This window comes from Vicugna pacos, chromosome 12 (genome assembly GCF_048564905.1).
Source record: "Vicugna pacos chromosome 12, VicPac4, whole genome shotgun sequence".
Classification (NCBI taxonomy): Eukaryota; Metazoa; Chordata; class Mammalia; order Artiodactyla; family Camelidae; genus Vicugna; species Vicugna pacos.
In genome coordinates this window covers 7,076,001-7,103,145 of record NC_132998.1, presented here as the reverse complement: position 1 = coordinate 7,103,145, position 27,145 = coordinate 7,076,001, and the positions used below count along the sequence as shown (strand labels likewise).

Genomic DNA, 27,145 nt, shown 5'->3' with positions numbered 1-27,145 from the left:
CGAAAAACCTGGATGTCACCTCCACCCTCTTTCTCTTGATTATCTCTGCATCTTTGCACAAATTGTTTCCTCTTCCAAGGACAACTCCGCCTCCTCCTGCCACTGCCCCCTCCCCCAATTTACTCTTTTTTCAGGTCTCAGTATAGATGAGATTTTAGACATGCTGTCCAGGAGTCCATTCCTGACTCCCAGGTCTAGAGTAGATGCTTCTCCTAGCTACATCTGCACCATCCTGTGTCTCACAGAGGTTAGTCACACAGCTTCTAGACTCAACCTCGGCTGCCTGGGTTCAAGTCCTAGCTCTGCCCCTTTTCTGGCTATGTGAACTTGGCTCTAGGCCTCAGATGCCTCATCTGTAAGATGAAGATAACAATACTGTACCTACTTCATAAGGTTCTGAGGATTAACTGCCTGACACACAGTTTTAAATGAGATAAGCAGCCATTATTACTACCCCAATTTATCAGCCTCACACTGTGAGACCCAAGGGAGTGGGAATATTTTTAGCAAAGTATTCCTTAGCTGCTTTGAGTAAAGAATGAGTGAACCGGGGAGGGTACAGCTCAAGTGATAGAGCACATGCTTAGCACGCAAGAGGTTCTGGGTTCAAGCCCCAGTGCCTCATCTATAAATAAGTAAGTAACTAAGTAAGTAAAACAGATCCAACCTCCCGCCAAAAAAACCCAGTTAAAAAAAAGAATGAGGTCTGCTAACTGGATCGGGTCAGAGCCAGGTTGGGGAAATAAAACTGTGTATTTATGACCATAAGAAGTTATGGGTATCTGCCAAATACCAGCGAGCAAGAGTCAGGAACAACTTGTGTGACAAAAAGGATTTCCATCTTCTGGCTTCCTCCCGGCGGGTTCCAGGACTGCACTTAATCCAATGAGTGGGCAACATTGCCATCTGGTGGTGGATTCTGGAGCTTCTGATTCTTGGCCGTGGGACTAAAACCACTTTTTTGGTGGGGTTTTTTTTGGGGGGGGGCATGCTTTGCATATTTCCACTTTAGATTTCTATTCCAAGTTCTGTACCATAATTTATTAAGCTTTGTTCCTGTCTCCAACCCCTCCTAGATCTTGCCTCTTTCCTCGAGTTGCCTCAGGCTTGGTACTATTGGGTTCCCTTGGGTTGCAGGTAAACCCTGCGAGTCTCTTTCAGGAGCTTCAGATTTCCGGCTGCCGTAGACCCAGTCCAGAGGAGGGGACCCTGCTGTCTTTACAGAAAAGGAGTTGGGAGAGATGTGAACATTTAGATCTTTCCTCATCCCAACACAGGCTAACTGGGGTTTGGGGCCCCGCCCACTGCCCTGGTTTCCCAGGCAACTGTCTTCCAGCCAGGGGTGCCCCTTGGCGGTGTTACCTAGGCAACCTTCGGCCCGCCTTCTTCAAGGTCCTGACTGGTTCATAGCAAATGTGGGTTTGGGGCTAAGGGAGTCACTGAGCTTTGAAGAGTGTTGAGCTGCCGGGAGAGAAGCAGTGATGAGGTTTCAGCTGCTGGAGGAAAGAGGTGCTTGTGTAGCCTTGGGTAGAGGGTTTCTTATGTTACATCCCCAGGAAGAGGAACTGTAGGTCTTGGGAGCCGGTCACCAGGTTCGAGGCCAGAGACACCTGGACCACTCTCAGAGCTGCTGACCCCAGAACAGGGGAACCACGTTAAGGAGGAGGGACTCTTGCTATTCTGCACTCCTACCACAAAGGCCACCCGCACACCCAAATTGCCTTGTCTATCGGAGCTGGGCTCAGTGGGCAGTAACTCATGACCTCTAACCCAGCTCTTCTTGCTTCTTCCTCCTAAAGGCCTATTTCTAGAGTCAGAGGACTCATTCCCTGGCATCACAGGTCTTTCCAAGGAGGGGAAGGGCTGGACCATTGAGAGGAAGCTGGGGTGGGGGCTTCCCCAGGAGGGGCTTCCCTCACCCCTCCTCTCCCAGAAGGAGCCACTGGGAATGTGGTGTGGTGAGGCTATTCTGGGCTGGGGATAGTATGTTGGTGAAACGGACCCCTCCCAGGTCTCTGCCCACAAATCCTGAAGCCCCCAGAGAGGATCTTACTGTGTAATTACCATCCTCTCCCACACCACGTTCTCAACCCTATAATCATCCTGCCTGGATCGCCTGTCAGCCATGTTAACCTCCTTAACCCCAAGGCCCTCCAAGACAAGTTGGAGATTGGGAGGAAGGAGCCAAAGCATTCATTTTTAGAGGACGGGGGTGGAGGGGGGATACAAATGAGGAACTCTGAGAATCACTGGGTGTCGCCTCTTCATCTGGCCTCCCCGGAAGACACTCCGCCCCTGCACCATCCACTCCTCATCCTCTCAGGGCAGGCTCAGCCCTCCCAGTCCTCAGATGCACCCTCTTTCCACCTTCACTGGAGGTCCCCCTGGCCCTGCCCACCTCTTTCTGTCTTTCTCCTTCTCCAGGACCTTGGTGGGATGCTACTGGGGGCAGTGGCCAAGGCCAGCCCCATGGCCCAACTCTGCTGGCAGGAGGCACCACTATTCCAGCTACTAGTCACAGAAAAGGAGGGGTCTAAGCACACAGTCTGCTTCTCCAGGGACTTCAAACCATTGGAGGATATGCTGACCCAGGAAGTGACAAAGCATAACCTGGGCTGCCAGGTGAGGGGAACTGGCGGAAAGCAGAAATGTTCAGAAGAAATCCAATCTTATGGAGAGAGCACAGAGTAGTGAAAATCAAGGTCATTGCTAGATGTGTATGTGTAGCAAGGGTGAGGGTGGGTGGATGGCCAGAAGGTCCGGCGGGGGTCTGGGAATGGGAACTGGAAATTAGAGATGTGAGGGCAGGGCAGACTGGTCTGAGCTCTGCCTAGGAGTGCCAACGACCTCCACCCATTCAAACCCTGCCTTGTCTCTTCACCCCAGTTCCCTAAGCTACAAGACTGCATCCCTGGGGAGGGTCCAACCAGCTGAGAAGAGCCTGGCTGAATGCCCCCAACACCTTCAGGACCCTGCTGCATCCCCCAGCCTGTACTAGGTGGCCCCTGGCATCCAGGGCCTCTCTTTGGCACTGCCCTCACCTCACCGTATTTTGAGTTGGTGCCTGCAGGTTATAATCAACGTCTTACTCATCTCTATAGTCCTAGTGCGTGGTATGTTTGGGCTTTCGGTAAGTGGAAGGATTGATACATGAATGAATGAATTCCTGAACTAACTGCCTCCCCCTGCCCACAGCATTGCCTCTTTCTCTTTTCTCCAGTGCCCTCGGCTGCTCCATCCCAGGTGGAGACCACTGCACTCCTGAGCAGGTCCTGGACCAGAGCCACAAGGCAGCCCAGCCGAGTTCCTGGCTCAGGGGGTGCATGAGGAGGCCACGGATTGGAGCTGTCTGTCCTGCCCAGTCACCGGCTGAGCATCTAGATTGACCCTGTGGGGAACAGTGACACAGGCTGGGAGGAGACTGGGACAGGAGTCAGGCAAGGTGGGGAGAATGAGGGGCCAGAGTTCAGGGGCTGGAAGCCCCAGGAGCAGGGAAAGGAGTGGGTAAGAAGGGAGGCAGAGCACTGGGGGGCAGTGGGGAGTGGGTTGGGGCTGGAGCTAGAACTCTGGGCCAAGGCCAAGGTGGGTAGAAGGGGCCAAAGGAGGCTGGGTTGTTCCTCCTGACCCTTTCCTTGGCCATCTTAAGTGGGGTTGAGTCCAGATATTTGATTTACAGAATCATTTTAGCTCCCATGAGTCAAGAAACAGGGTATGATAAAGCCTTTACTTTCTCAAAGCAATGAAACTGATCCCCGCATTTCTTCTCTGATCCTCACAACTGCCCTGGGAGGTGAGGACGGGGGTTCTCCTGCTGAACCAGGAGAAAGCTGAGGCTCAGGGAGGGTGAGTTTAGCCAAACTCACCCCACGCACGTGGGGCAGAACCTGTCTCTCACCAGGGCTTCTGACCAGAGGGGGCTTTTTGCTGGTGGCAGGCGTGGCGCACCCAGCACTGGCGTTGGTGGGCCAAGTCCCTGCTTCTGGCCTGCAGGTTGCTTCACCTCTCTGGGCCTTACTCACCTGGCAGCGAGGAGGTAAGCTGACTTTGGCAACGATGATGTTCCCTGGGCACCATGTTCTGGTGACCTAGTCTGGCCCAGACAGCTGGAGGGGTAAGAGGGGGCCCGCAGTGACTGGAGACCCCTCTCTAGGCCCCAGACTCCACCAAGGAGTACATCTCCAACCTCACCCTTGTTTTGATCTAACTCTGCCACTTGGGAGCTGCCATCAAGCAACGGGGCCTCCCTCATATCCAAAGCTGGGGCCTTTGGATTAAAATCCCAGGCCCCCAATTCAGATCCAATCTCTTGACCTTGAGTTCCAGCACCACCCTTCCTGCCCTCCCCTGTGAAGAGACGCATCCTCCTTTCTCCCCCCCACCCCCATCTCCTCCTCTTCCTTCTCCCCACCCCCTCTGTCCTGTCTGTGTGTCTGCTTCTCTCTCTCACATCCTCCAACCCCTCCTCTCATCTCTCCTGTATCTCCACGCCCTCTTCAACCCTCCTCAACTCCTCTCTCCCCTCTTCTTCCCTCCTCTTAGGCCTCCTCACTCCTTTCCCCCTCTCCCTCACCCCCACGGGCCTCCACAGGTGGAAGTCCCTAGGTCTCCTGCCAGGGCACCTGCGTCTAATCTCTGAGCCGGCCCCTCCCGTGGGGCTCAGGCAGGGGCCCTGCTGAGTGGAGGGGAGGCGGTGTCTGCAGCAGGCGTCAAACTCTGTTAGGGGGTCTGGGCTTGGGGTGCTGGCTAAAAGCTGCTGTGTGTTGTTGTCGCGCTGGGTCCAGCTGATGCCTATGCGCTCTCAGAAGACACTGCCTTCACTTGGGACACCTGTGGGCGCCCAAATATCTGGCCCCGGGTGGGGGTGTGGCAGAGTTAGAGGGCAGCCCAGCTCTGCTGTGTGGGGAGGGGGCCAGGTGCCCACCCCAGCTCGCCTCCACCAGCCAGTGCCAGGCACCCAAGGGACAGAAGCCTGAGCTGATCCGGTGGCTCGGTGGCATTTCCAGGTGCTAGCACTTGGAGCTGGTGCCGGAGGCTCTAAGGGTGTAATGTGAAGGGCAGGGCTGAGGTCTGCCACCTCCCCACCCAAGGTACACAGCGTTCTCTGCTGACTTTCCAGGCTAGGGAAGTGGGCTGTTCTTTTTCTTTTTTAATTGTGTTAAAATACATGTAACACAAAATTTGCCGTTTTAACCACTTTTGTGCTTACAGCTCAGGGGCTCTAAGTACATCCACTTGTTGTGCTACTGTCACTACCACCCATCTCCAGAAGCTTTCTATCCTCCCAAGAGGAAACCGAATACCCGAGGGAACAGTAACTCCCCGTTCCTCCCCACCCAACCCCCCCCCCCCCCCCGCCCAGCCCCTGGCAAGCACCTCCCTACTCTCTGTCTCTATGAACTTGACCAGGAGTGGGCCTTCCTTGCCCTCCTCCTCCAACTCCACACGGGTCTGTTCTCCGGGGTCTCCTGGCCCCGTTCTTTCTCTCCCACTGTGTGACCACGCCGCTGCCACTACCCTGCACTGGCCACAGTTTGCTTCCAGCTGTTCCCCGGTGGGAGGGTCCCACTCCCATGACCTTCACCTCAGCTCCGCCCCTGCCCGCCTGGATCCCTCCTCAGGACTGGCAGGTGCTCCGGATCCTGGGATCCTGTCCGGACACTGGGCTGGAGGCCACCCCATCGAGTGGCCTTCTCTTGCTTCTCAGCGCTTCTGACCACTGTCCCCTCCTCTTGTCCTGAAGTTCTCTTTTCTCTTCGTGTCTGAGAGAGAGAGAAAAAACCATGGGCTTTGGAACCCCCAGAGATCTGGGTTCAAGTCCAAACATAGCCCTTTACTGGCTTGGACTCCGGGCATGTCACTTCCTGTCTCCGAGCCTCAGTTTCCTCATCTCTAAAACAGGACAAGTCGTACAGACCCTGCCAGGTTGCGGTGAGGCGTAAATGAGCTCATAGCTATAAGCGCCCAGGATGGTGCCTGGTAAAGTGAGGGGTCTGGCCCTGCGGCTCCCTTTCCCTTTCAGCCCCTTTACTGCTACTCACCCCTCCCCCATGTTCCTGAAACATAACGGTTTCCTGAAACTCTGCCTCTGTTTTCTTCTCTTGCTCTGGCCCTCACTCATCTATGGATTTAGATATCACTTTTTATCTTTAGTCTGACTGCTCTTCTCCTCTGAATTTCACATCCCCAACTCCAGGTGAGACATTGCCACCTGGCTGCCCCTTATGGGTCTCCTGCCTTGGGTGACCGCCACCTCCTCCCCTGGGTGCCCAGGTCTGGAAGCTCGGAGCCATCGCCAACTCTTCCCACTTCCTCTCCCCCTCCTGCGGGTAAGCATTCACCCTGTCCTTTGGCCCTCTGAAAGGCCTTTCCAAGGATTTTCGCTCATTTCCATGGTCCTGGCCTTCATCAGTTCTCCCTTGGACGTGGCAGTGATGGTCCACCTCCCCCCCAGGCATTCATTCATCCTCCTTCCAAGGTCGGCCCAATCCCAACCCCAAGATAACCCTCTCAGTGACTTCCCAGCACTCCCCATTGCTCTAGAACACATTCAGCAGAGCCATCTCAATAGTCTATCACCCAGACTGTCTTCCTTCTGCCTCATTTATTGTTTTGTGAACTATTCCAAAGTAAATTACAGATATGACATTTCACCCTTCAATACTTTAGTATGCATCTTTAAAAAATAGAGTAATTGAATTCAAGACATCAGCCTCCAGGGGTGTTCACATGGCTGAGTGCCCCCCAATATGCCTGCCACCAAGGTCTGTGAGCTGCAGCTGCCCTCGCCTCTCCAGGAGTCTCTCCAAGACCAGCAACCATACCTGAGAGAGCAAAGTCCTCCACAGGCTGAGCCATGAGAAAAGGTGGAGCTGTCCATTGCTGGCGGCTTCTCCCTGCTCACCAGTGAAGTTTGCAGCCAAGATTGATCTTGGAGTCTGATTAAGAGTAGGGTTGAGGCTGAGGAAGCTGGAAGCACACGCGATCACTCTAGGAAGAATGGCTTCTTACCTCATGGCACCTGAAGGGATGCAGTGTCAGTACTCTGGTCAGTACTGAGGTGAGATGACAGTCTCTAAGACACACAGTGTCCATCTTTGCTCTCCTCTCCCCCTCTCCCTGGCCGCAGCCCTCCCTGGCTGTGCTGCAGCACAGAGGGTGTCCCTGGCACAGCTGCTCCTCTCTGGGTTGTCTGGGGAGCCAGCTCTGCCCTGGGTTTGTGCTTGCTTGTCACCCTACCCCAGGTCTAACCTTCTCGAAAAAAAGAGATGGTTCAAGAGAGTTTTTTTAAAAAAAAAAGGGTAATTTTCCTATATTATCATCAGAGCTAACAAAATAATTTTTCTCATGTCTAATCCTCAGCTTATATTCACATCCTGCCCAGTTATTCCCAAAATGTCTTTCACAGTTGGTTTGTTCAGGCAATTATACTTGGTGGTTACGTGTCCAAAGTTTCTTCATATTGACTTCAGACCACCTTCCCCCTTGTTCATCTGTCACCACATCCTTTCTGAGCCCTGTGAGTCAGCCAACCCCAACCTACCGTGGACTTTTTTTAAAAATTGATATAGTTGATTTACAATGTTGTGTTAGCTTCAGGTATGTGTGTATGTGTGTATATGTATATATATATATATATACACACACATATATATATACACACATACACACACACACACACACACACACCCCACATCTTCTTTATCCAGTCATCTGTTGCTGGACATTAAGTCTGCTCCCGTGACTTGGCTATTGTAAATAGTGTTTGTATAAACATTGGGGTGCATGTGTCTTTTCTAAATTAGAGTTTTCATCTTTTCCAGATACATGCCCAGGAGTGGGATTGCTGGATCACATGGTAACTCTTATTTTTAGTTTTTCATAGTCGCTGCACCAATTTTACATTCCCACCAACAAAATAGGAATCTCCACACCCTCTCTAGCATTTATTATTTGTACTTTTTGGTAATGGCCATTCTGACAGCTGTGAGGTGATACCCCATTGTAGTTTTGATTTGCATTTCTCTAATAATTAGTGCTGTTGAGCATTTTTCATGTTCCTGTTGGCCGTGTGTATGTCTTCTTTTTCAGGGGGGGAGGTAATTAGGCTTATTTATTTATTTATTTATTTATTTATTTATGTTATTATTTCAACACACATTCTACCACTGAGCTATACCCTCCCCCTATTGCCAATGTCTTCTTTGGACAAATGCCTATTTAGGTCTTCTGCTCATGCCATGGGCTTTTAAAACTACTCTTTTTTATACTTTGCCCTTTCCTTGTCCCTGGAACTGAGCATTTGCCCTTTTATTCTCTCAGGTCACCTTGGAGAGCACCACTCACCTCTGTGAAATCAGTTTTTTCTTCTTCCTCCCTGAGTTCGTGCAGCTGTCTGGCTCTGGGGAGTGCCTCTGTTTACAGTGTGGGCTCTGTCTGCAGGCAGAGGAGAGGGCCACAGTCCTCCTCGCCTCGCTGCCCCTGAGCCTAGCACATGCCTGGCAGAAACGGTTGGATACTTCTTTCTTCAGCATCTTTGCTCCTCCTCCACAGTCTGCCTGCGGGGCTAACTAGGGAGCAAGGTCCGCTAGGGCTTGGTGTGTCTCGCTGGAAGGTTGTGGTCTGGAAACTGGTTCTCAGCCCAGCCCAGATCTTCTTCCTTTTGCTCTTACAGTTTCTTTCCGCCTTTGCGTACACACACCAAAGCTCAGGAAATGGTTCTTCAGGCAGGACCAGAAGAACCTAAGGTGTGGGGTCCAGGCTGGGCGGGCAGGAGTGTGGTTGTTCGTACTGCCCCTGCCTGTTCACACAGCTCCTTCTGGGGACGACCATGGCCCACCGGGAGGGAGGCAGCTTGAGCCCACGCCCTGAGCTTCCAGTCCTCTCCTGGCTTTGCCCTCTGGGCTGTCCCCTAGGATGGGAGGGGAAGACCCAGAAGATAGATGCCTGCCTGCCTCAGTGCCCTCGCCCAGGCCTCTGAAGGCTGATCTATGAGCAAGCGGTGGGAGCGACCTCCGCAATCCTCCCCCAGAGGGAGGGACCTAACTCTGACGCGTCATGATTGACTGCGTGGGATGGTTCTGAGAAGGGCTTCCTCCACTTCTCAGCTCACTACTCTTGAGTCCCAGAAAATGGAGAAGGGACTAAGAGAGGGATGGGAACACCTACTCTAGAACTTTGGGGGACTCCCAAGACGTGAGGCCAGGGACTTTCTGACAGTGTTTATTCAGGCCCCACCCGATCCCAGAGATCCAACAGCGCCCTCTGCTGACTCGGGGAAGGGGTTGGGGGCTGGAACCGAGTTGGAGCGAGAGGGAGTGGGCTGTGGGTGGAGGGTGAGGAGACCATCTTGTCACCTTGCCTGAACTCTGCGGCCCGGACCCGGCGCTCAAAGGATAACTCTGGGCCGCTCGTCCCTCCTCTGGCTCTCACATGCCTCCTCTGCTTCCCTGAGCCAGAAGAATCAGGCGGCGCTCCGTCGCGCTCTCCTACCCTCAGCTGGCATGGGGCTGGGGGCGCCAGCGGGGCCCCCGGCACCCTGAGGTCCTGCCCTTTGCGGGGGTGGGCGCTGTCTTCCGGGCAGGGGCCACATGGTCTTGACTGGGCAGGGGGCTCGGCCCTCCCCACGCGGGCCGGGTGACTCAGGCCGCAGCTGTTCCCGCGTCACATGAGGGAGGCTGGCGGCCACTCGGCGGGGAGGCGACGGGGGAGGGGGCTGTGGCTGGAGCCGGGGCGGGGCCGGAGCCGGGCGGGGCCAGAGCCGGGGGGCGCAGCTAGAGAGCCCCTGAGCCGCGGCAGGAGAGCAGCGCACAGCCTCGGGGAGCCCAGGTGAGGCCGCGGGGCCCGCGCCGGCTTCGGCGTGGGGTAGGGTAGGGTGGTGGGGATCGCCGGCAGCTTCCCGCTCGTGGGCTACCCCCGGGCCTCGGAAGATCCGCCGCGCTCCCCCGCCGCTCCTGAGGCCCTCGTAACTTTGCAACTTTGGAAAGTTCCGGAGGCTCGGGCGCGGTGGGGTGGGGATGCCGGCTGCATTTATTTTTGGCGGTGGTCAGAGCCTAGGGGAAAGTGGCCTGGGGTCCGGCTGGGGCTGAGGTCCGTTTTTCCAGGCTGGTTGGGTGGGGTGAGGGTGTTCAACGCCTGGGGCCCGGCTGGCCGAGGGTGGGCGTCAGACCCTGGCCCTTGACCTCGCCCTCTGCTCGGTCCCGGGCCTCGGCGGCGGCGGGGCGGGGTTCGGGCTGGGCGGCGGGCGCCCCCACCCCTCTCCTGCGGGGAGAAGAGGGGGCTGGGAGACGTGGATCTGACCGCGGGTTTCCGGGTGGGAGGGGCCGGGAATGGGGGCCGCGCAGGGAAGGTCTCGAGGGCCGGCAGACTGCTCCGGAGCCAAGATCCCCCCTCGGCCAGTTCTCATCCCCCTGCCCTCCCCTCTGCTCCAGGCCAGGCAGTCATGGCGGTGGAAGGAGGAATGAAATGTGTCAAGTTCTTGCTCTACGTTCTCCTGCTGGCCTTTTGCGTGAGTGAGGAGCGGGGACGGCGAGGGCGCGCTGGCGGGGTGCGGGGAGACCTGGCCCGGAGTGGTGAGGGCTGAGGGATCAAGAATGAAGGCAGCTGGAGACCAGATGTAGCAGGAGAGCCGAGGAACGACCGAGGACAGCACGGCCATCCCCTCCTCCAGTTTTCAGGGACCTCTGAGGCTGGTCTGGACTGAGAATGGCCGGCCCGGGTGCTCAGCACCCTCGCCACAACCCCTTCTGGCCCTTCCTGTCGGGTGACCCAACCTCTTGTGATACGGGGCAGTGGGGCAACCAGCCAACCGCCTGATGCTATCGCCAGGCCACGGGGTGCCCGTCCGCTCCTCCTCTATAGAGCCGGCTCCCCCTCCACCTCCTCTTCCCTGTCCGCTGGGCTGCTCGGGGGTGGGGAAGGGCTCTGCCCACCTCAATTGCTCTGCCCTGGCCTTCTGGCCTGAGAGGCTACTGTTCGTGCAGGGAGGGGCAGAACCTCTTACCCCCTTTTTCTCCTCTCTTCGCTCTGGCCTAGTCACAGCTGATGATGATGTGGTGGGATTGGAGGGTAGTGAGAGGGCAGTTCTGGGAGCCCTACAGGCTCATAGGAAGAGGCCTACCTTTAGGAAGTTTTACTGGTGGGAATTCGTGCCCTGGGGTCAAGGCTTTCTGGGAACTTCTCTTTTTGTGTTTGGTGAGTTGCTGCTTGAAGGAAGGCGTGGTTGCTGACTGCCTTCTCTCTGAGAGCCTTGAACAATTTCCCAGACTCCTCCCCCACAGTCAAAAGTTTCCTGGAGGTGTGAGAATCTGTTTCTCTGGGATGGGGGTTCTGGCCATGTCCTGGGTGCACATGTCGCCCTTCATTGTGGAGGCCTGATGGTGTTTGGGTCTTCTGAATCCTGACCTGCCCTCCTTGCAGGCCTGTGCAGTGGGACTGATCGCCGTGGGTGTAGGGGTCCAGCTTGTCCTGAATCAGACCATTACCCAGGGGGCCACCCCTGGCTCCCTATTGCCCGTGGTCATCATTACAGTGGGTGCCTTCCTCTTCCTGGTGGCCTTTGTGGGCTGCTGTGGGACCTGCAAGGAGAACTACTGTCTTATGGTGACGGTGAGTGGGGTACAGGCCAGTGTGGGTGCCTGGCACTGCCAGAAGGGCATTTCTCTGGAGGGTGGGTGGGGGAGGGAAACCTTTGTGAATGTTCCTGAGACTGGCAGGCCCCTCTCACCCAGACTCCAGACCTGACTCCTGTCCTTTGCTGCAGTTTGCCATCTTGCTGTCTCTTATCATGCTGGTGGAGTTGGCTGCGGCCATTGCTGGCTACGTGTTTAGAGACAAGGTAAGCAGAGAATAAGGGGAGGACCTTGCCTCAGAGGCCTGGTTGCTCTGGGATCCAGGTGCTCTGAATTCTGGCTTCAACAATGCTTCTCCCTACTCCCAGGTGAGGTCAGAATTTAATAAAAACTTCCAGCAGCAGATGCAGAATTATACGAAAAACAACGACACAGCATTGATCCTGGACAGGATGCAAGAAAAGGTGAGTAGAGTTGCTGGGAGCAGGGGTAAGGGAGGAAGTCTCATCTCCATGTTGAAGATGGAAGTTCACTTAACAACCTTCTTCCCCATATCTCTCCTCTCCCCTAGTTTGAGTGCTGCGGGGCGGCTAACTACACAGATTGGGAGAAGATCCTTCTCACGGCCAAGCGAGTCCCTGACTCCTGCTGTGTCAATGTCACTCAGGGCTGTGGGACCGATTTCAACGTGAAGGCGATCCATACCCAGGTAGGGAGGAGGCCAAGGTCGTTGGGACTCGGGGAACCTGGGAAGTATTTCAGGAGGCAGGAGCAACCCGGGTGCTGGTGGAGAGGGTTGGTACTCTGGGAAGTTGGGGGTCAGGGATGGAGGGAATCTGGGGATGCTTGGGTAGGGTGAAAGGTACAGAGCATGGGGGAGACAGGTGGTCCGGGGAAGGAGGTGGGAAGTCTCTGATGGTGTGCCTGCCACCCTTCAGGGCTGCGTGGAGAAGATTGGGGTCTGGCTGAGGAGCAACGTGCTGGTGGCAGCTGCAGCAGCTCTGGGCATTGCTTTTGTGGAGGTGAAAGTGCCCTGGGGCATCTGGGAACGCGGCAGTGGGAGGGCGCTGAGCAGGAGGCACTGGCCCAGGGGAGGGGGTGGGGAGCCCTGTTTGTGTCTGGGGTCTCTTGAATGGGTCCAGGGTGCCTTGCTGCTCTGACTCCTCTTCACCCCTTCTCTTATCTTTTCCTTCTAGATCCTGGGCATTGTCTTTGCCTGCTGTCTGGTGAAGAGTATCCGAAGTGGCTATGAGGTGATGTAGGGGGTCTGGTCTGTTCAGCCCCCTCATCCAGGGGGAGTGGAGTCATATACTCCAGGTTTTTCCATTAAACGGATTATTTTTTAGACCGAAAAGAGAGAGTCTCAGTTTGTCTTAAAGAGTGATGCTTTGTCCTGTCCCTCTGCTCATCCATGTTGTCCTCTGGGACCTTGTTCTCTTTGCACTTCTGGGAAAAGCAGGCCTATCTTGGGTTGGTGGGTGAGTAGGGGCGGGTGTTGGGACAAGACCTGGGCTGAAGGCATGAGTTGGGCTGGAAGTGGAAGTGGGGATCTGGAGGAGGCTGAGGCCTCCGCTCCCTGTCTCCCAGTCTCATGTTGCCAGGCTCAGTGCTGAAGGGTTTGTGAAGCCACCTTCTGCATGGCTTCTTTCAGGGTGGTGACAGGTTGCTTTTATACCTGTGGGGCCAGTATCCATCCTCCTTACTTTCGCTAGTAGAATTTAAGAGGGTTTTGCCTTTTTTCTCCCTGGAGACCACCTAGTTTGGCCCTGACCCCTCTTCACCACCTCCCCACTCCTTCATTCCCAGGCCACTGAATTTCAACACTTACTCCATAGAAAATAAAGGAAACATCCAACAGTGCCCTCTGGCGGCCACTCCTTCAGGTGCCGCGTTAAAGATCACTGCCAGCTGTGGTGTTGTCCCCTTGCGCCCCCCAGCGGGGCTGGTTGTTTTGCAGGTACTAAACAGGCCAGAGACCCTAGGGGATGTCAGCTTAGGTTAGTGGAGTTAAGTGAGGTCAGTCTCTCACTGAGCACCTTCATTTCAAATCACCTACAGTATTTCTGTTTTGTTTCGAATAATACACATTTATTGAGTGGCTGTTTTGTGCCAGGCACCAGACAGTAACAGGGTGGGGACAGAAATAAATCAAAGTCCTTGCTTTGAAAAACAATCTCTTGCAGGAGGGCTAGATTCAGGAGACTGCCTGAGCAGGCTTGGGAAGGACCCAGGTGAGCACAGCATCCACCAGGCTGGCTGGCAGGTAGGAGGCGGGCAGCCAGAGCAGCTTGGCGTCCCAGCCTGGGCTGTAGCGGGTTCTGGGGTGACGGGCAGTCAGGGCGTGCTCCAGGCACCTGCTCACCTTGGTCAGGTCTGGGTCACAGATCAGGTTCATGATACGCTGCTGCACTTTCAGATCTGCAGCCCAGGGGACGGTTGTAATCAGTGTCCCTGTCCCGTTCCAGCCCACCTCAGACCCTATCTCCTGGGTCCTGGGGCTGTTGCCCAGCAGAGGTGAGGGGGTCTTTGGTCCCCTCCCCAGTTTGGGGTGTGGGCAGGTTGCACACGGCCTGGGTGTTCTCCTATGGCATCCCGTTCCCCCTCACCCCCTCCCTGATCGCCCTGCCCACCGCTTCCCAGCAGGCCAGTGCAGGCCTGGCCTTTGGGCCCAGCTACTCACACTTGGTGAGGAAGGCCTCTCCGTAGAGGGCCTTTGTGGCTGGAGGTAGCCGTGCCCAGCAGGCCTGTAGGGTATCTTCTAAACTTTCCAGGTTTGTCACAGGGGTTCGGAAGAAGCCAGGCTCCACGATGGAGACTCGTACCCCAAAAGGAGCCACGTCCCGCCTGGAATGGGGGCAGAGGGAGGTTTCTGGGTTCTTGCTTTTATAGGGAGAAGACCTTCAGGGACGGGTGGGAGGGCTAAGATGGGAAAGTGTCACCGACCAGGGACAGGGGTCCTGACAGGAAGGGACATCCCTGCTGCCCTGGGGCGGGGCAAAGAGGGCACAGGGAAGGAGGTATTTTAGAGGTTTGTTTTCCTTTGTCTTCTCTTCTAGAGCATCTAGAACAGGGACCAGCAAACTTCTTAAAGGGCCAGATAGTAAATATTTTTGGCACTAGGTCTATAATTAATGATAAATCGTAGGTACTTATATAACCACTTACAAAGTAACCATTAAAAAACATAAAAACCATTATTAGCTTGTAGGCAGCTGGTGAGATCTGAGGAGAGAACCACAATGTGCCAACTTCTGTCCTGGAAGAGCCCCGCTCCCTAGCGCCCAAAACACTGGGCTGTGTCCCAAGTGCTGGCATTTGCTGGGGGAAATTGGGGATACCCGGCACGGATTGCAGAAGTCCAAGTATAAAGTCTGTGTTCTGTGATGCCGATTGGAAAATGAAAAAACAAGGATAGGGACCAAAGTAGATATTGGTGTATTTACTATATTGATGTATTGAAGGCTTCCTTCAGAAGGTGGGCTTGGCTTGGGGGACTTGAACTTCTGCTCCAAATTCAGGCCCTGCCCCTCATCCAGTCTCCCCTGTGCTGTCATGGGACTTTGAACATTACTGTCTAAAGATGAGGGGCAGGAGGATGTAATGACCGGGCTCTGTAGGCTAGCAGACCTGGGGTGCCAGGGCTCCCACTATTGTGGGCTTGAGTAAGTCATGTTACCCTAAGGGTGTCTGTTAATACCAACCCTTCCCATATTTTTGGGAGAAAGTGTCATGGGAAGGTACTAGCTCATCATGAGTAGTTGTTATTAACAACACTAATAATGAGAGCAGGCTTTTGGGGGCATTTTTGGGTTTCACATGTGTCTCACTTCACTCAACACCCATGAGGCAGGTCTCATCCGGATTTAACAGAGGAACACTCGGGGGTAAAGAGAAGTAACCGACTAAAGTCACCAAGCTCGCGTGGGAGAAGGCTGGAATTTGGGCCCACGAGGTCGAGCCCTAACCTGTCTCTTAAGTATTCCACCAGGCTGTGCTCACCCTCTGCAGGGCAGAGGCTAGTTCGCTTGTGGGGCTGCCCTGGGGCTGGGAGCCGGGGCCCTGCACCCCTCACCTCAGGCTGTCAGAGAAGGCCTCCAGGGCGAACTTAGAGACACAGTAGCCCCCTCCATTGGCTGCCAGGCGACCCAGGACGCTGGTGATGTTGACCACCCGGCCCCGGGCCTGACGCAGCAGGGGCAGCAGGGCAAGGGTGACCCCAATGGGACCCAGTGTGTTCACATTCAGCACCGGAAGGAAATCCTCCCGTGTCTGCCAAGGTGTGGGCCCGATGATACCAGTCACACCAGCATTGTTCACCAGACCAAAAAGCCCTGTGGGGAGAAGAGACAGGCACGGAGTGGGTGAGGCCTTCCAAGGGCCCCTCTCCTTTCTGGGAGCACCTGAGCACGCTCCTCCCCACGTAGCCCCACGAGTGCACATCTTACACCCCGCCCAGTCCTGGGGCCCCAGCCGTACTCACCTGCTTCCCCAACGTGTGTTTCCACCCACTTGGCTGCACGCTGGACACTCTGGGGATCAGTGACATCCAGCAAGGTGGTGTGGAGGCGGGAGGAGGCCACCCGCTGTAGGTCCTCTGCCCCTGAGGGGGTCAGGCAGCTGGCCAGGACCCGGAAGCCTCTCTGGTCCAGCCTCAGTGCCAGGAGCCGCCCGAAGCCCGAGTCACAGCCGGTGATGAAGACGAAAGCATCGCTGGCGGGAAGGCTCTGCCGGTCCCTGAGCAACCAGAGCGCTGCCCAGAGCAAGACTCCCAGCAGCAGAGGAAGCCACATGGCCAGAGCCCAAATGACCTGCAGGTGGCAGCCGAGGCTGGGCAGGAGGGCGTGCTAGTTGACTCCAGTCCTCAGGCCCTCGCCACTAATATCCTCCCTGGCTGGAAGTCTCTGATTTGAACGGACTGAGAAATTACCTGCTTGGCAGGTAACTTGCAAACTATGGCTTATCTCAGTAGAGCAAAGATCTGGGCAGAGCCTGTATCTGTGAGCCGGTCTGTGTGCAGACCTGCCTCACGGGAACAGAGGGACTTTGTTTGCTGTCACCTCTTACCTCCTGCTAAACAGCGGGGCCTTGGTTTTAGAAACATGTATGGGGCCCCTGCATGTTAGTCCCGGGGGCTCCAAACTTACTGTGTGAGGCTAATCAGATCACTGTGTCTCTGAACCTGTTTCCTCATCTACCAAGTGGGGCTAACACCCTCCTTGCCCGCCTGAGAGCTGTGGAGAATCAGAGGATAAAGTGTGAGGGAGCACACTGAAAGCTTTAGGCTCTGAGTTCTCAGTATGTGAGTATCTTCCTAGTCTCCCAGCACCGCCCTCTCCCCACCCGGGCTCCCGGCACCTCGCTTACCTCCTGCGGGGAAAGCTAGCAGGTACTGCAACACCTGATGCTGCTGCTTTTGCTTTGCTTGAGAAACTCTGCTCCCAGTCTTTCCAGGCTTCCACACTAGCTACAGCTAAGGCCAAGTCCACAGCAGGTGGACTGGGTGCCAGAGTATTAAGTGCATGTGGGGTGGGGGAGGGCGGGGAGGACAGGCTGGGGGAGCTGGAGCCTGCGGGCTGAAGCCAGCGCTTGGCACAGGCCGGCAGTGCCCGGGCCCTCTTCTTGGCCGTCTAGTCCAGCTGGGGTTCCTCACTACCTTTGTTGTGGATTCTCAAGAGGGGACAGATCGGTCAAGGATGGCAGCTGCCCCTCTCTGTTGGTGACCTTGGACCTGTCATCCCCCCTCCTTCCCTGCCCTGAAGTGATCCCACACCCAAGAGTTAATCTCCCACCAGGCCCAGACTCATGACACTGCTTAGCACCAGGCTGGGGAGGCCACGAACACGTGGAGAGGCAGAGAGCCAGAGCTGGGACCAGGCTGGCTCCCAGTCCTGCTTCTCTGCTGAACTGAAAAGTGGGCCCACAGCTCTTCTCTGGGGAGGTGTGGGAAACTCCCACCCTCTGCACAGGTCCCAGGCCCAAGGAGGAAAAGAGAGCTGACTGTAAGAGGAAGGTACCTGACTCTTAGGGAAAGAGACGTCGAGCCTTCCATTCCCACCCTCTAGCCAGTAGCTCCTTGAGACAAACACAGAGAAATGGAGGCTTGGGTTTTATTCATGGCCTGTCAGCCTCCCTCCTGCCCCACTAGGGGAGGCAAGAGGAGTGGGGGAGATGGGGGCTAGGAGGGGGCAGACTGCAGCTGCCCTTTGTAGACATACTCCAGTGCGGTGGCGATGGTGCGCATGTCCAGCTCGATGCTCCGAGCCCAGTTCTCCACATCTCCGATTTCCTGGGAAGGGAGGGGGTGGAAGCCTGGGAGTCAGGGTGGGTGGAGTGTGGCTCTAGGGGATGGATGGGGGCACTTCTCATTAATCCCCTAGAAAAGGCTTTACCTGGACCCACCAGCTGCTTTTACCTCTTTCTCTAGCTTCTGTGACACTGGGGCCAAAGACTTCTGGGGTTTCTAGGAACATTCCCACTTCTTCCTTAACCCCAGGCCTGAGGTGACCCCGTTGGAGGCAGCCAATGGGGGCCCATGAGGAGGCTGGTGATGTAAGAAGCTTGGCCCACCTTAAGCGCCTGGTTGAAGTTCTCCACCATCCCGATCCACTGGCCTGTCTGCTTGGCAAACTGGGCAGCCTGGACCTGTAGGGTCTTCACTTCATGGTCCAGCTTTCTTTGGTTCATGTAGGCCTGGGCCACACTGAAGGTTGGAGGAGGGAGGAAGTCAACTCCCCCAGCTGGAGGGGAGCGGTCTCCAGGACTAAGACTCCACTGCAAAGTGGGAGGCCAGCCAGGAACCAGGCTGGAGAAGACTTTGTGATTTTGGCTATCCTTGGATGTGAGGCAAATGACTACCAATCAGTTCATGCAAATGAACCCGGTTCCCTCCTCCCGCTCCCAGGATTCCCAGGAGAGCCTAGCCGGGAGCTGACTAGAAACATCCCATCTCCTACCCCCGAAAGGAGTTTCTGAAGCTGGGTGAGAGAAGGGAGGGTTAACCTGGGGGGAAAGACATCCCCGAGGAAGAAGCTGGGAGGGAAAAAGGGGCGTGGGGAAGCTGGGAAAATCCAGCAGCAGGGAAACATCTGGCAGTGATCGGAAGGCCAGGGATCTGTGCAAGAAGTTGAGAAGGGAAATTGGGCCCCTCCCTGAATCTGGGGTGGGATGGAGAGCAACCCCCTCCCCAGGAACTCAGGGTCAAGAGAAGATGTCCCAGGGGCTGCTTCTTGGCCCTCAGTCTCTCTCCCAACCCTTCTCCTCTCGCCCACACAGACCAGCGATCTCTTTCTCTCTCCCTTCTGCTCTAGGCAATGGTTTCTCTTTTCTCCTCAATCATGGTTGACTCCAGTTACATCACTGCCCTGAGGCTGGTGTCCCCAACCCTCTGTCCGGTCCCCCTAGCCCCTGCAGTAACTGTTCTCCCTTATTGGCTGCTGAATCTTTCCCTGCCCACCCCAAAGCTTGAGGTCAGCTGGGAGACTCCACATCCGGTGCCTCCACCCGCTGGAATCTGTGTGGGCTGGAGGGGGCAAGGGATGGGGGGACCCAGAGAGTAGGAAGGACACCTGACAGGGGCTGGGATAGACCGAGCCTTTGTTTTCCTTTCCGGGGAATGAGAGGAGCCGTGGGCAGTGACACAAAACCCTTTCTAATCTGGCTTTGGCTTAGCTGCCCTCTAAGCTGAAAGTGGGGTGGCGCCCAGCGAAGGAAGAGAAGCGGGAGAAGTCTGGGCCAACCTCCCAGCAGAGCCCAGGAGGCGCCAATGTGGGAGGTGGGGCAGACCCTGTCCCTCCTCTTCGGGAGAGCTGGCCTCGGTAGGGGGTGGTGTTCGAGCTGAAACACCCATAGGAGGGGCTCGCAGTGCTTCAACATTCCCCTGGGAGTTCCTGACATCCCGGTTTTCCTTGCTGACCTCCTGCTTCTCTCACTCACACTGCGTGAAGGGAGAGGCCTGCAGGGGAGGGAGATCAGAGGCCCCGACCACAGGCTTCTCTCCCTCTAATCCTACCCAGAGATGAGCAATGAAGATGACAGCCCCTGCATGGCTCACTTGGGTGACTCAGTCTCTGGATTCACAACCAAGCTATTCTCCTTGCCCTGCAGTGGAAGGCATTGCACTGCCTCCTTTCTCCCAGTAGACAGCCTGGCCTATCACATCATCATCTCTGTACTCTTCTGGGTCACTCAGGGTCAAGAGACAATATTCTCTGCTCTTTCCCAAGTCTTTGGCTGTTACTGGCATCCTCCTTTAGGACTGGGGCAAGGGGTGGTTTCTGGAGACTCAGAAGGAAGGGAAGCGACAGCCTGGCTCTGTGGTGGCTCCTGGCATAGGTTCTGCCCTTACCCTCACCAGCTGTGCCATCTCTTTCCTGCCAGCTGCTTCCCAGGCCTGCAGGAGGGCGGGAGGTGGAGGAGGAGAGGGTGGTAAGCTTTGGTGAAGGATGGTGCTCTCCCTCCCGCTGGAAGTGACAGCTGGACTTGGAGGGGTGAAGGGAGGTGACCAGATGGCTTCAAGTTGTGAGCACCAGGGAAGATATTGTGGGGAGGGGGGATGTGGCTGCCTCTCCAACCGCTACAGCTGCTTCTCCCTGCCCAATGTTAGGGGTCAGAGCTGACTCAAGCCTCTCTCCATGAAGTTAGGCTGAGTGGGGGAAGGGCAGGGGAATGAGTGGAACATCTCATCCTCTCAAGAGCGTCTGAGGGCCAGATCCTATCAGTGTCTAAACCTGGTGAGAGGGGGAGGGCTAGTGTTGAGAGGAAGAGGTTCATACCCCACATTGAGGTGATCCACCAAAGCTTCTGTCAGGCAGGTCGCTGCAGTGATAGCCTCTCGCCTCCTCTTCTCTAGGGGGAGGGGGGAAAAGGGATTGGAGTGGAGATTCGTTTTTTAGAGGGATGGTGCTGAAGGCTCCCCACTCATTCACTGCTGTCTACTTGTTGTGGGAACATCTCAACTAACCTCAGAGTGCCACAGCTGAAAGGACCTTGTAAGACATTTTAGAGGTGAGGAAACTGGTACCCGGAGACGGGAAGTGCTTCACCCAGGGATGTTAACCAGTCAGTGACAGGGCCCAGGACTCCAGACTCCCAGGCACTCTTTTCCCACAACCTCGGTCTAAGGATTGGTAACTCCGGGATTCCCAGCCTGGATTCAGGAAACAAGGACCCCACCCCCATCTCGCTGGTTTCAAGCCTCCAAGGATCCCATCTCGGGTGGGTCCACAACACCCTCCTCCCTCCAGGAGCGCTCCTTCCCCTTCCAGGACTAGCGGCTCCCTGGACCAATCGGCACAATGTTCCACGAGAGGGGGCGGGGCTAGGACGCCGCCGAGCCCGAAGGTGGGGGGCGTTGCCGAGAGGCACAGAGTGCTGCTAAAGGCACCAGAGCCGGTTAGCAGGGGAACGGAACTTCCAGAAACGCTCCGTCTAATTCCCTCTCCCCAACGCCCGTGACCACTGGCCAGCGGCCATCCCCGGATCTGGGCTGGTACTCGAGGTCCAGGCTCCGGGCTGCGGCTAGGCCGATGCGGGAGAGAAAACCGCGGGGGGCATATTGGGCTCACCCTGCAACTCCTTGCGTTCATTCTGCTTGGCCTGGTGTTCCTTCAGCAGGCGGGACAGCATGGTCGCGACGGGCTGGGGGCAGGGCAAGCCCGGCCCCCTCTGGCTCCCGGAACTGGAACGCGCCGCTCGGCTCCCGCGGGGCCCGGGTCACGTGGCCGAAGTGTCACGTGAGGCCCGGAACCGCCCTTCTTTTGAGACGTGGGGTGGTAGGTAGCGAGGCTCTTGGCTAAGAAGGAAGGGACTAGGAGAGGGTTGGTGGTAGGTGAGCTTTTGTCTTTATTGGGGGCTCACTTTTCAGTGAGTGTTGGAAGACGTTTTCTTTAGTATTCATATTGCAGAGCCAGTTTTTCACATCTCCTTTGAATCTCAGGCTCCCAGGAGGGTTGTTGTTGCCAGGCTGTCCATCACGGCTCGGTTGTTGGGAGAGCAGAGGCTCCCAGGACTCATTGAAATTCTTTGCCTTCCCTGGCCTTTCTCTCCTGGCAGTTCTGGCTGGTTCCTGGCTCCCTCCCTCTAGGACGGAATGCTGTCCGCTCTTTTCCAGCCTTCTCACTTCTCACCACCCGGCCAAAGTTCCTCGCCTCTGGGTGATCATTGCAGAGAGGAAGCACTTTAGGCAGTTCCAGCGGCCTCCTAGGGAGCTTAGCTAATTTGGCTGGCTGCGTGTGGTGAACGTGCAGTTCCATCTCTGTCCTTTTGTGGTCAGGGAATGCAAACTCACTTAAGTCTTAAGGCGAAGAATAAGCGCTGCTGGCAAAGTAAAAGGTAAATTATATAACACCTTTCTGAACTACAGAGAAATTCTTCTGAGATTAACCCCAACAAGAAGCAATGATAAACGTTACCAACATATTCTTGGTTGCCGAAATCTCTCCTGGTGCACGGTGCACTGACATGCTGGGTGACTTCAGGCAAGTTGCTTACTCACTCTGGATTTTGGTTTTCTCCTACTAAAATTAGGGGATTGGATTAAATCAGTGACTTTCAGCCCTGGCTAAACATTAGAATCATTGGGGGAAGTTTTAAAAGAAATACCTTAGCCTGAGACTACTTAATTAATTAACCCCAGTATAGGTATTTTTTTTAAAAAGTTGTTCAGGTGATTCTAATGTGCACCCAAGGTGAGAATCACAGGGCTAAACCATATCTAAGGCCATTTCCAACTTTGGCATGCTCTCACTTGGTGATTCAGTGACATAATTGAAAATTGACTTCATTACATCTATTTGTGGGGGCTGGGGAAGAAATGGATACTGATTAAGTTAGAATAAAACATTCTTCATGAATTTTCTGAGTCCCAGTTGGAGATTAAGTCATTCAGCTCTTTGCAGAGTAGCACCTTAAGTCCTGGGAGATGAGCAGCTGTCAAAAGATTAGTGAGTGAAATGGTTAAGTGGGAACATAAAGCAGAACATTAAGTGCCAAAGTAAAACTTCTGAATAAAAGTGTTGGATACCGTGTGTATGTGTGTATGCTTTAATGTGTTCTTTCTCCCCAACATTTCCTGAGTACTTAACTGTGTATCAAGCACTTTACATGTATTAATTCATTTAACCCCTAGAACAATCGTGTGAAGTGTAATAGTCACCCCCAGTTAGCAGGGAAGAATGTGCGGTACAGAGCAGTGTAGTAATGAAGTAGAGCCAGGACACAGACGCAGGCCATCTGATACCAGATCCCCAGGGTAACCACTGCGCTGCTCTGCAGACTCCATGGGAGGGGCCCCAGGAGGGGGAGCCCAGAAGCACTTTTAGGGAGGGCTCGCTGTCTCCTGCCACGTGCCCCTCTGTACTTGTGGGGCATCAGTTGAAGGGAATCCTGGCAGAGGAGGAGTGTTGGGAAGAGGCTCTGCTCCAGAAAGCGGCTGATCAATAGAAGCGGGAAGAGTGAGAGCATCGCAGGGCAGCCTGGCCTGGTCCTCGCCCCCTCTGGCTCTAGCTTCCAACTGCAGTGAGCAAGCAAAACAGAGGCAGATTGGAAGATGCCCGGTGCCTCACTCCCAAAGCTGGGAGAGACAGGCAGGGGTTGGAAGGGGTGCCAGAGAATGGTGACAAGGAGAATGTGAAACAGGGGGCAGGGGCTAATGAGGGGGTTGGTGTTGGGGGTTTCGGCTGAGAGTCTGTGACTGTTGGGAAGAGGATGACTCATGGAGAGTGCCAGGCCCATGCTGTATTACCCTCACCCTCCTTGGCACAACCTCCTGACATTTTCACAATCGGTGTTTAGAGTGCCAGGACTCTGCAGACATCAGCCCCGCCCTCCTCTCCCATGCGCTGGCTGTTTCTTTGCCCTAGATCTGGGCAGAGGACATGGGTCCCTGTATCTGGGAACCCCAGCTGGTATCATTCTCCACCTGCTCTTGTTCTAGACCCTTGTTGCTCACTGTCTAACCTCAGTGCCCACCTGCCTTTGGTAGAGACAGACACTAGCTGCATACGTAACTGGAGAATGACTCTTGAACTTTGAAATCTTTTTCTGCCCACCTCTGCTTACAATATCCCACCCGGATTACTTTCTTTTAGAATGGATGAACGCAACTCTGTAATTCTTTTCTCCACTCATTTCCCTGTTCTTTGGAGGTCTCCTTCAGAGTTAGCTTTAATTCGCGATCTCCAAGCTGACTGGCTGGGCTAAGCATTAGGGCCGGAAGCTGCTGAGTTGTTAGGGTTGGGTGAGGACTGAGGGAGGACATGGTGTGAGCGGAGAAGGCTTCTCATACTGGGAAATCTGGCTGGGCTTCAAGAGGGGGCCGTTGGTGGTGTGGCCAAGTTCCAAATGTTGGCATGAAGCCCACGCTCAAAGAAAAGGGGCTCTCAAGACAGTCTGAATGGCTCCTTGTGGGAAGTGACCTCCCAGTCCTTCTCCCCAAGGTGCAAGGGGTTTTCCCTTGGATCCTCCAAGACCACAGTGGTCAAGCCACTTCTCCAAGGACTCCCCTCGATCACATTTCTATTCCTTCTCTCCCAGCCACTCCCAGAGTTCGAACTTTGGCTACAGCCCGAATTCAGAGGCCGGCAGAAGGACTCTAGTGCTGGAGAGGTGGGTGGGGTGAGAAAGTCCTGAGGCTGTGTGTGTTGGGGAGGAAGAGGCAGGCCCTGGGACATATACTCCAAGGCTCTGCTGCCAGATGAGGTGGAGGGAGAAGTAAACCCTGCAGTGTGTGTTCTGGAAGTGTTTGCTCCTAAGCTAGACACAGCAGCTGGAAAATGTGTCATCTGGGGGAGCTGGAAAATAGGGGCTCCGGAGGGAGGGGAAGAAGGACAAAGGGGCTGGAGAAACCTCAGCTTCCACTCAGACAAGGGGCAGTCTTTGCTGGGTCCGGACATTTATCAATTTTTAAAATGTTTTGAAATTATTTTGAAATAATTACAGATGCAGAGGAAGTTGCAAAAACAGTACATTCCCTTGTACCCTTCCCCCAGCTCCCCCAGTGGTGACACCATCTGTAACTGTGGCACGGTATCAGAACCAGGTTGCTGACACAGGTACAATTCTGTTAACTAGCCTACAAGCTTTATTCTGTTTCCCCCAGTTTTTTTTATAAGCATTCATTCGTGTATGTGTGCGCCTGTGTGCGTAGTTCTATGCAATTTTATTTCCCATATAGGTTTGAATAACCACCACCAAAATCAAGATACAGAACTCTTCATCCCCATGAAGAAACTCCCTGTGCTATCTTTATATATTAACCCCCCTACCTCCCCATCTCTGTCCTCTAGCGAGCAGTAATCTGTTCCTCATCTCTCCAGCTCTGTCGTTTTGACAATGTTATATGAGTGGAATCACACGGTATCAGCATTTGTTTTAACTTAATGAATTTCCAAACTCCGGACTCAAATACAAAAGTTCTCTGGCAGGTTATTTATTCTAATATCGAGCTGCCTCCATTATCTGGATTCCTCCAGCTTCTTCATTCCCCTCCTTGACCTCCAATATTCCTCTCCATTCCAACAACCTGGTCTCACTTCCCCCTTAGGGAAAACCTACATGTCTAAATGTACCAGGCTGGTCTGGGACTCCTGCACGCTCCCCCGCCCTCCCTCTCCCCACTATTTATAGCCAGGCTAATTTTGGGCGGCCTCTCTCTCTTTTTTCCTGCTCCTTCCTCCTGTGGCGGGTGAGGTGACTTCTCAAATATTTGGGCAGAGGAGGTCAGAAGCAGATTCTTGGCATCTGATTTCAGGCTCCGATTTAGCAGGAGCCGGTGGAGTGGAGATGGAGGGAGGCAGAAGCTGCAGGTGCAGACAGAGAAGAAGGCAGCTGGGGCTCTGAAGGCATTTTGAGCCCGGTTGGATGTTTGGGCTGAGAGTCCAGAGTTTCAGGTTCTACCCTGATTTCGCTCCTCTGCATTCTCATATTAGCTCTTATCTGTTGCCTGGGCTCTGAGATAGTAAAGGGATGGAGAGGGCATATCTGGAGGATAATAAAAGTAGGATCTCGGGGTCAGCCTGCTGTATTACCTTGATAGCACCTGTGTAGAGGTGTGCCAGTCCCCTGGAGGCCCGCAGGGGGAGTGTTGCAAAAATGGAGACCCAAACCTTCAAATGTATAGTAACTTACCCAGGGCAAGGACTGTCCCAGGGCCAGCAGAGTGAGAGCCTACCTCTTTGTTTGTTTGTTTGTTATTTTGGTATAATCCTGGACAAAGAAGTAAGAGAGTCAAAGGGATATGGGAAGAAGAATTAGGGAAAACATGTATGGGAGCTTTTAAGAAAGGAAGAGAGAAGAGAGAATCTTAAGAATATGGGAGTGTTTGAAGGGTAGAGAAGACATTAGAGACATTGAGAAATAGTCTAGAAAGATTCCAAGTGACAGAGACAAGACAGGGGACAAAGATAGAGCTGGGGATGAGACAAAACCAGAGAATGAGAGAGAGAAGGGAAAGATGGACAGATGGATACACTCAAGATCAACACCTGGTAAGAAAGAGAACTAGGAAGGGGAGACGGAGCAAGCGAGGTTCCAGTTGTGCCAAGTTATTTCCTATCTCTCCTGCTGGCCCCATTTCTGGATTGGAGTTATAAATAGCAGAGTTGGAAAATGTCCTCTCTCCCTTTGCCTTTGTCTCAGCCTGGGGGATGGGGAGAGGAGACACAGAGGGACAGGCCTGCCGGTCCCCAGGGACATCCCTGGAAAGCCCCAGCTAGCCCCTGCCCAGGCCGGCCCAGGACTCTGCCTCCTCCAATCCCTTCCCTTTTTGAGGGTGGGAAATGTACCCTGGGAAGGGTCTGGAAGCTGGAGGCAGCCTTCCCTTTCCTCTACCTCTAGGGTCCAATCTCTCTCATCTTCCTCCTTCTTTGACAGCCCCTCCTCCCCCCCACTTAATTTCCTCTTCCTGGATCAGTCTTTTCCTTGTTTTCTCCTTTCATTCTGCCCTTGTTGATCGAACTCTTGCCCTTCTTTCTCCATCTCTTTTCTCTTTCTGTTTTCTTTCTTCTTGCCTCCTTTGCTCCCCTCTCCAGGCCTGCTCAGTTTTACTCTCTTCGTGCCTGTCTTTTCCTCTGTTCCCCTGAAGTCTATCGACGCGGTTAGCACAGCCGTTGCCACTGCTGGGCTCTGAGGGGTGGATGGAATGGGATGGGAGAGGGTGTGACTCGAACAGCAGAAGAGGTGCTCTGTGTGTCCATGGGGGGAAGGGAGCATTAAGGCACCACACCGGACTCAGGCCCGAGACCACTTACCCTTTCATCACCCTTTTCTGTCTGCATCTCTCTTCCCAGACTGGCCTTTAGCCTCATCCACTTCTCATCTCTCCAGCGTCCCCTTCTCTTTTTTGGCCCCTTTCTATCCGAATTTCTACGCTCCCCCCCCAAACCCCGCCCCATTCCTAATCGCCTCTTGCACCACTCGCAGGCTTGGGCAGGAGTGGGAGGAAGGGGAGACCGCTGGCGAGGGCGGTGCCGGAGCTGAGTTGGGGCTGGGGGGCTGGAGAGGGAGCAAGGTCAGTTCCCACCCGGAGCTGCCCGCCTGAGCATCCCTCAAAGACTCCCGGCGGCCTCCACCTGCCGCGGCAC

General features: G+C 54.7%; 3 protein-coding genes and 1 long non-coding RNA gene across 4 annotated transcripts; 1 reads left to right on the top strand and 3 right to left on the bottom strand.

Moving 5' to 3' along the window:
• Positions 1 to 5,372: 5,372 nt before the first annotated feature.
• Positions 5,373 to 8,578, bottom strand: LOC140700052 (uncharacterized). Its single transcript, XR_012078267.1, has 3 exons — positions 8,344 to 8,578; positions 6,822 to 7,018; positions 5,373 to 5,759 (listed from the first exon to the last, which is right to left on the bottom strand). It is a non-coding gene; the product is annotated as an uncharacterized lncRNA (long non-coding RNA).
• A 1,106-nt stretch (positions 8,579 to 9,684) lies between these two features.
• LOC140700051 (CD63 antigen) lies at positions 9,685 to 12,915 on the top strand. Its single transcript, XM_072972589.1, has 8 exons — positions 9,685 to 9,825; positions 10,428 to 10,504; positions 11,416 to 11,604; positions 11,759 to 11,833; positions 11,936 to 12,031; positions 12,139 to 12,276; positions 12,506 to 12,589; positions 12,764 to 12,915. Exons 2-8 carry the CDS (start codon positions 10,439 to 10,441, stop codon positions 12,827 to 12,829), a joined length of 714 nt encoding a protein of 237 aa, XP_072828690.1. The 5' UTR covers positions 9,685 to 9,825; positions 10,428 to 10,438; the 3' UTR covers positions 12,830 to 12,915.
• A 732-nt stretch (positions 12,916 to 13,647) lies between these two features.
• On the bottom strand, positions 13,648 to 17,640 carry LOC140700048 (retinol dehydrogenase 5). Its single transcript, XM_072972587.1, has 4 exons — positions 16,048 to 17,640; positions 15,640 to 15,898; positions 14,248 to 14,411; positions 13,648 to 13,985 (listed from the first exon to the last, which is right to left on the bottom strand). Exons 1-4 carry the CDS (start codon positions 16,355 to 16,357, stop codon positions 13,762 to 13,764), a joined length of 957 nt encoding a protein of 318 aa, XP_072828688.1. The 5' UTR covers positions 16,358 to 17,640; the 3' UTR covers positions 13,648 to 13,761.
• A 20-nt stretch (positions 17,641 to 17,660) lies between these two features.
• On the bottom strand, positions 17,661 to 21,299 carry LOC140700050 (biogenesis of lysosome-related organelles complex 1 subunit 1). The gene is made up of 4 exons (XM_072972588.1): positions 21,131 to 21,299; positions 20,339 to 20,411; positions 18,135 to 18,267; positions 17,661 to 17,853 (listed from the first exon to the last, which is right to left on the bottom strand). The coding sequence occupies exons 1-4, from the start codon at positions 21,189 to 21,191 to the stop codon at positions 17,743 to 17,745; spliced, it is 378 nt and encodes a 125-aa protein (XP_072828689.1). The 5' UTR covers positions 21,192 to 21,299; the 3' UTR covers positions 17,661 to 17,742.
• Positions 21,300 to 27,145: the final 5,846 nt, after the last annotated feature.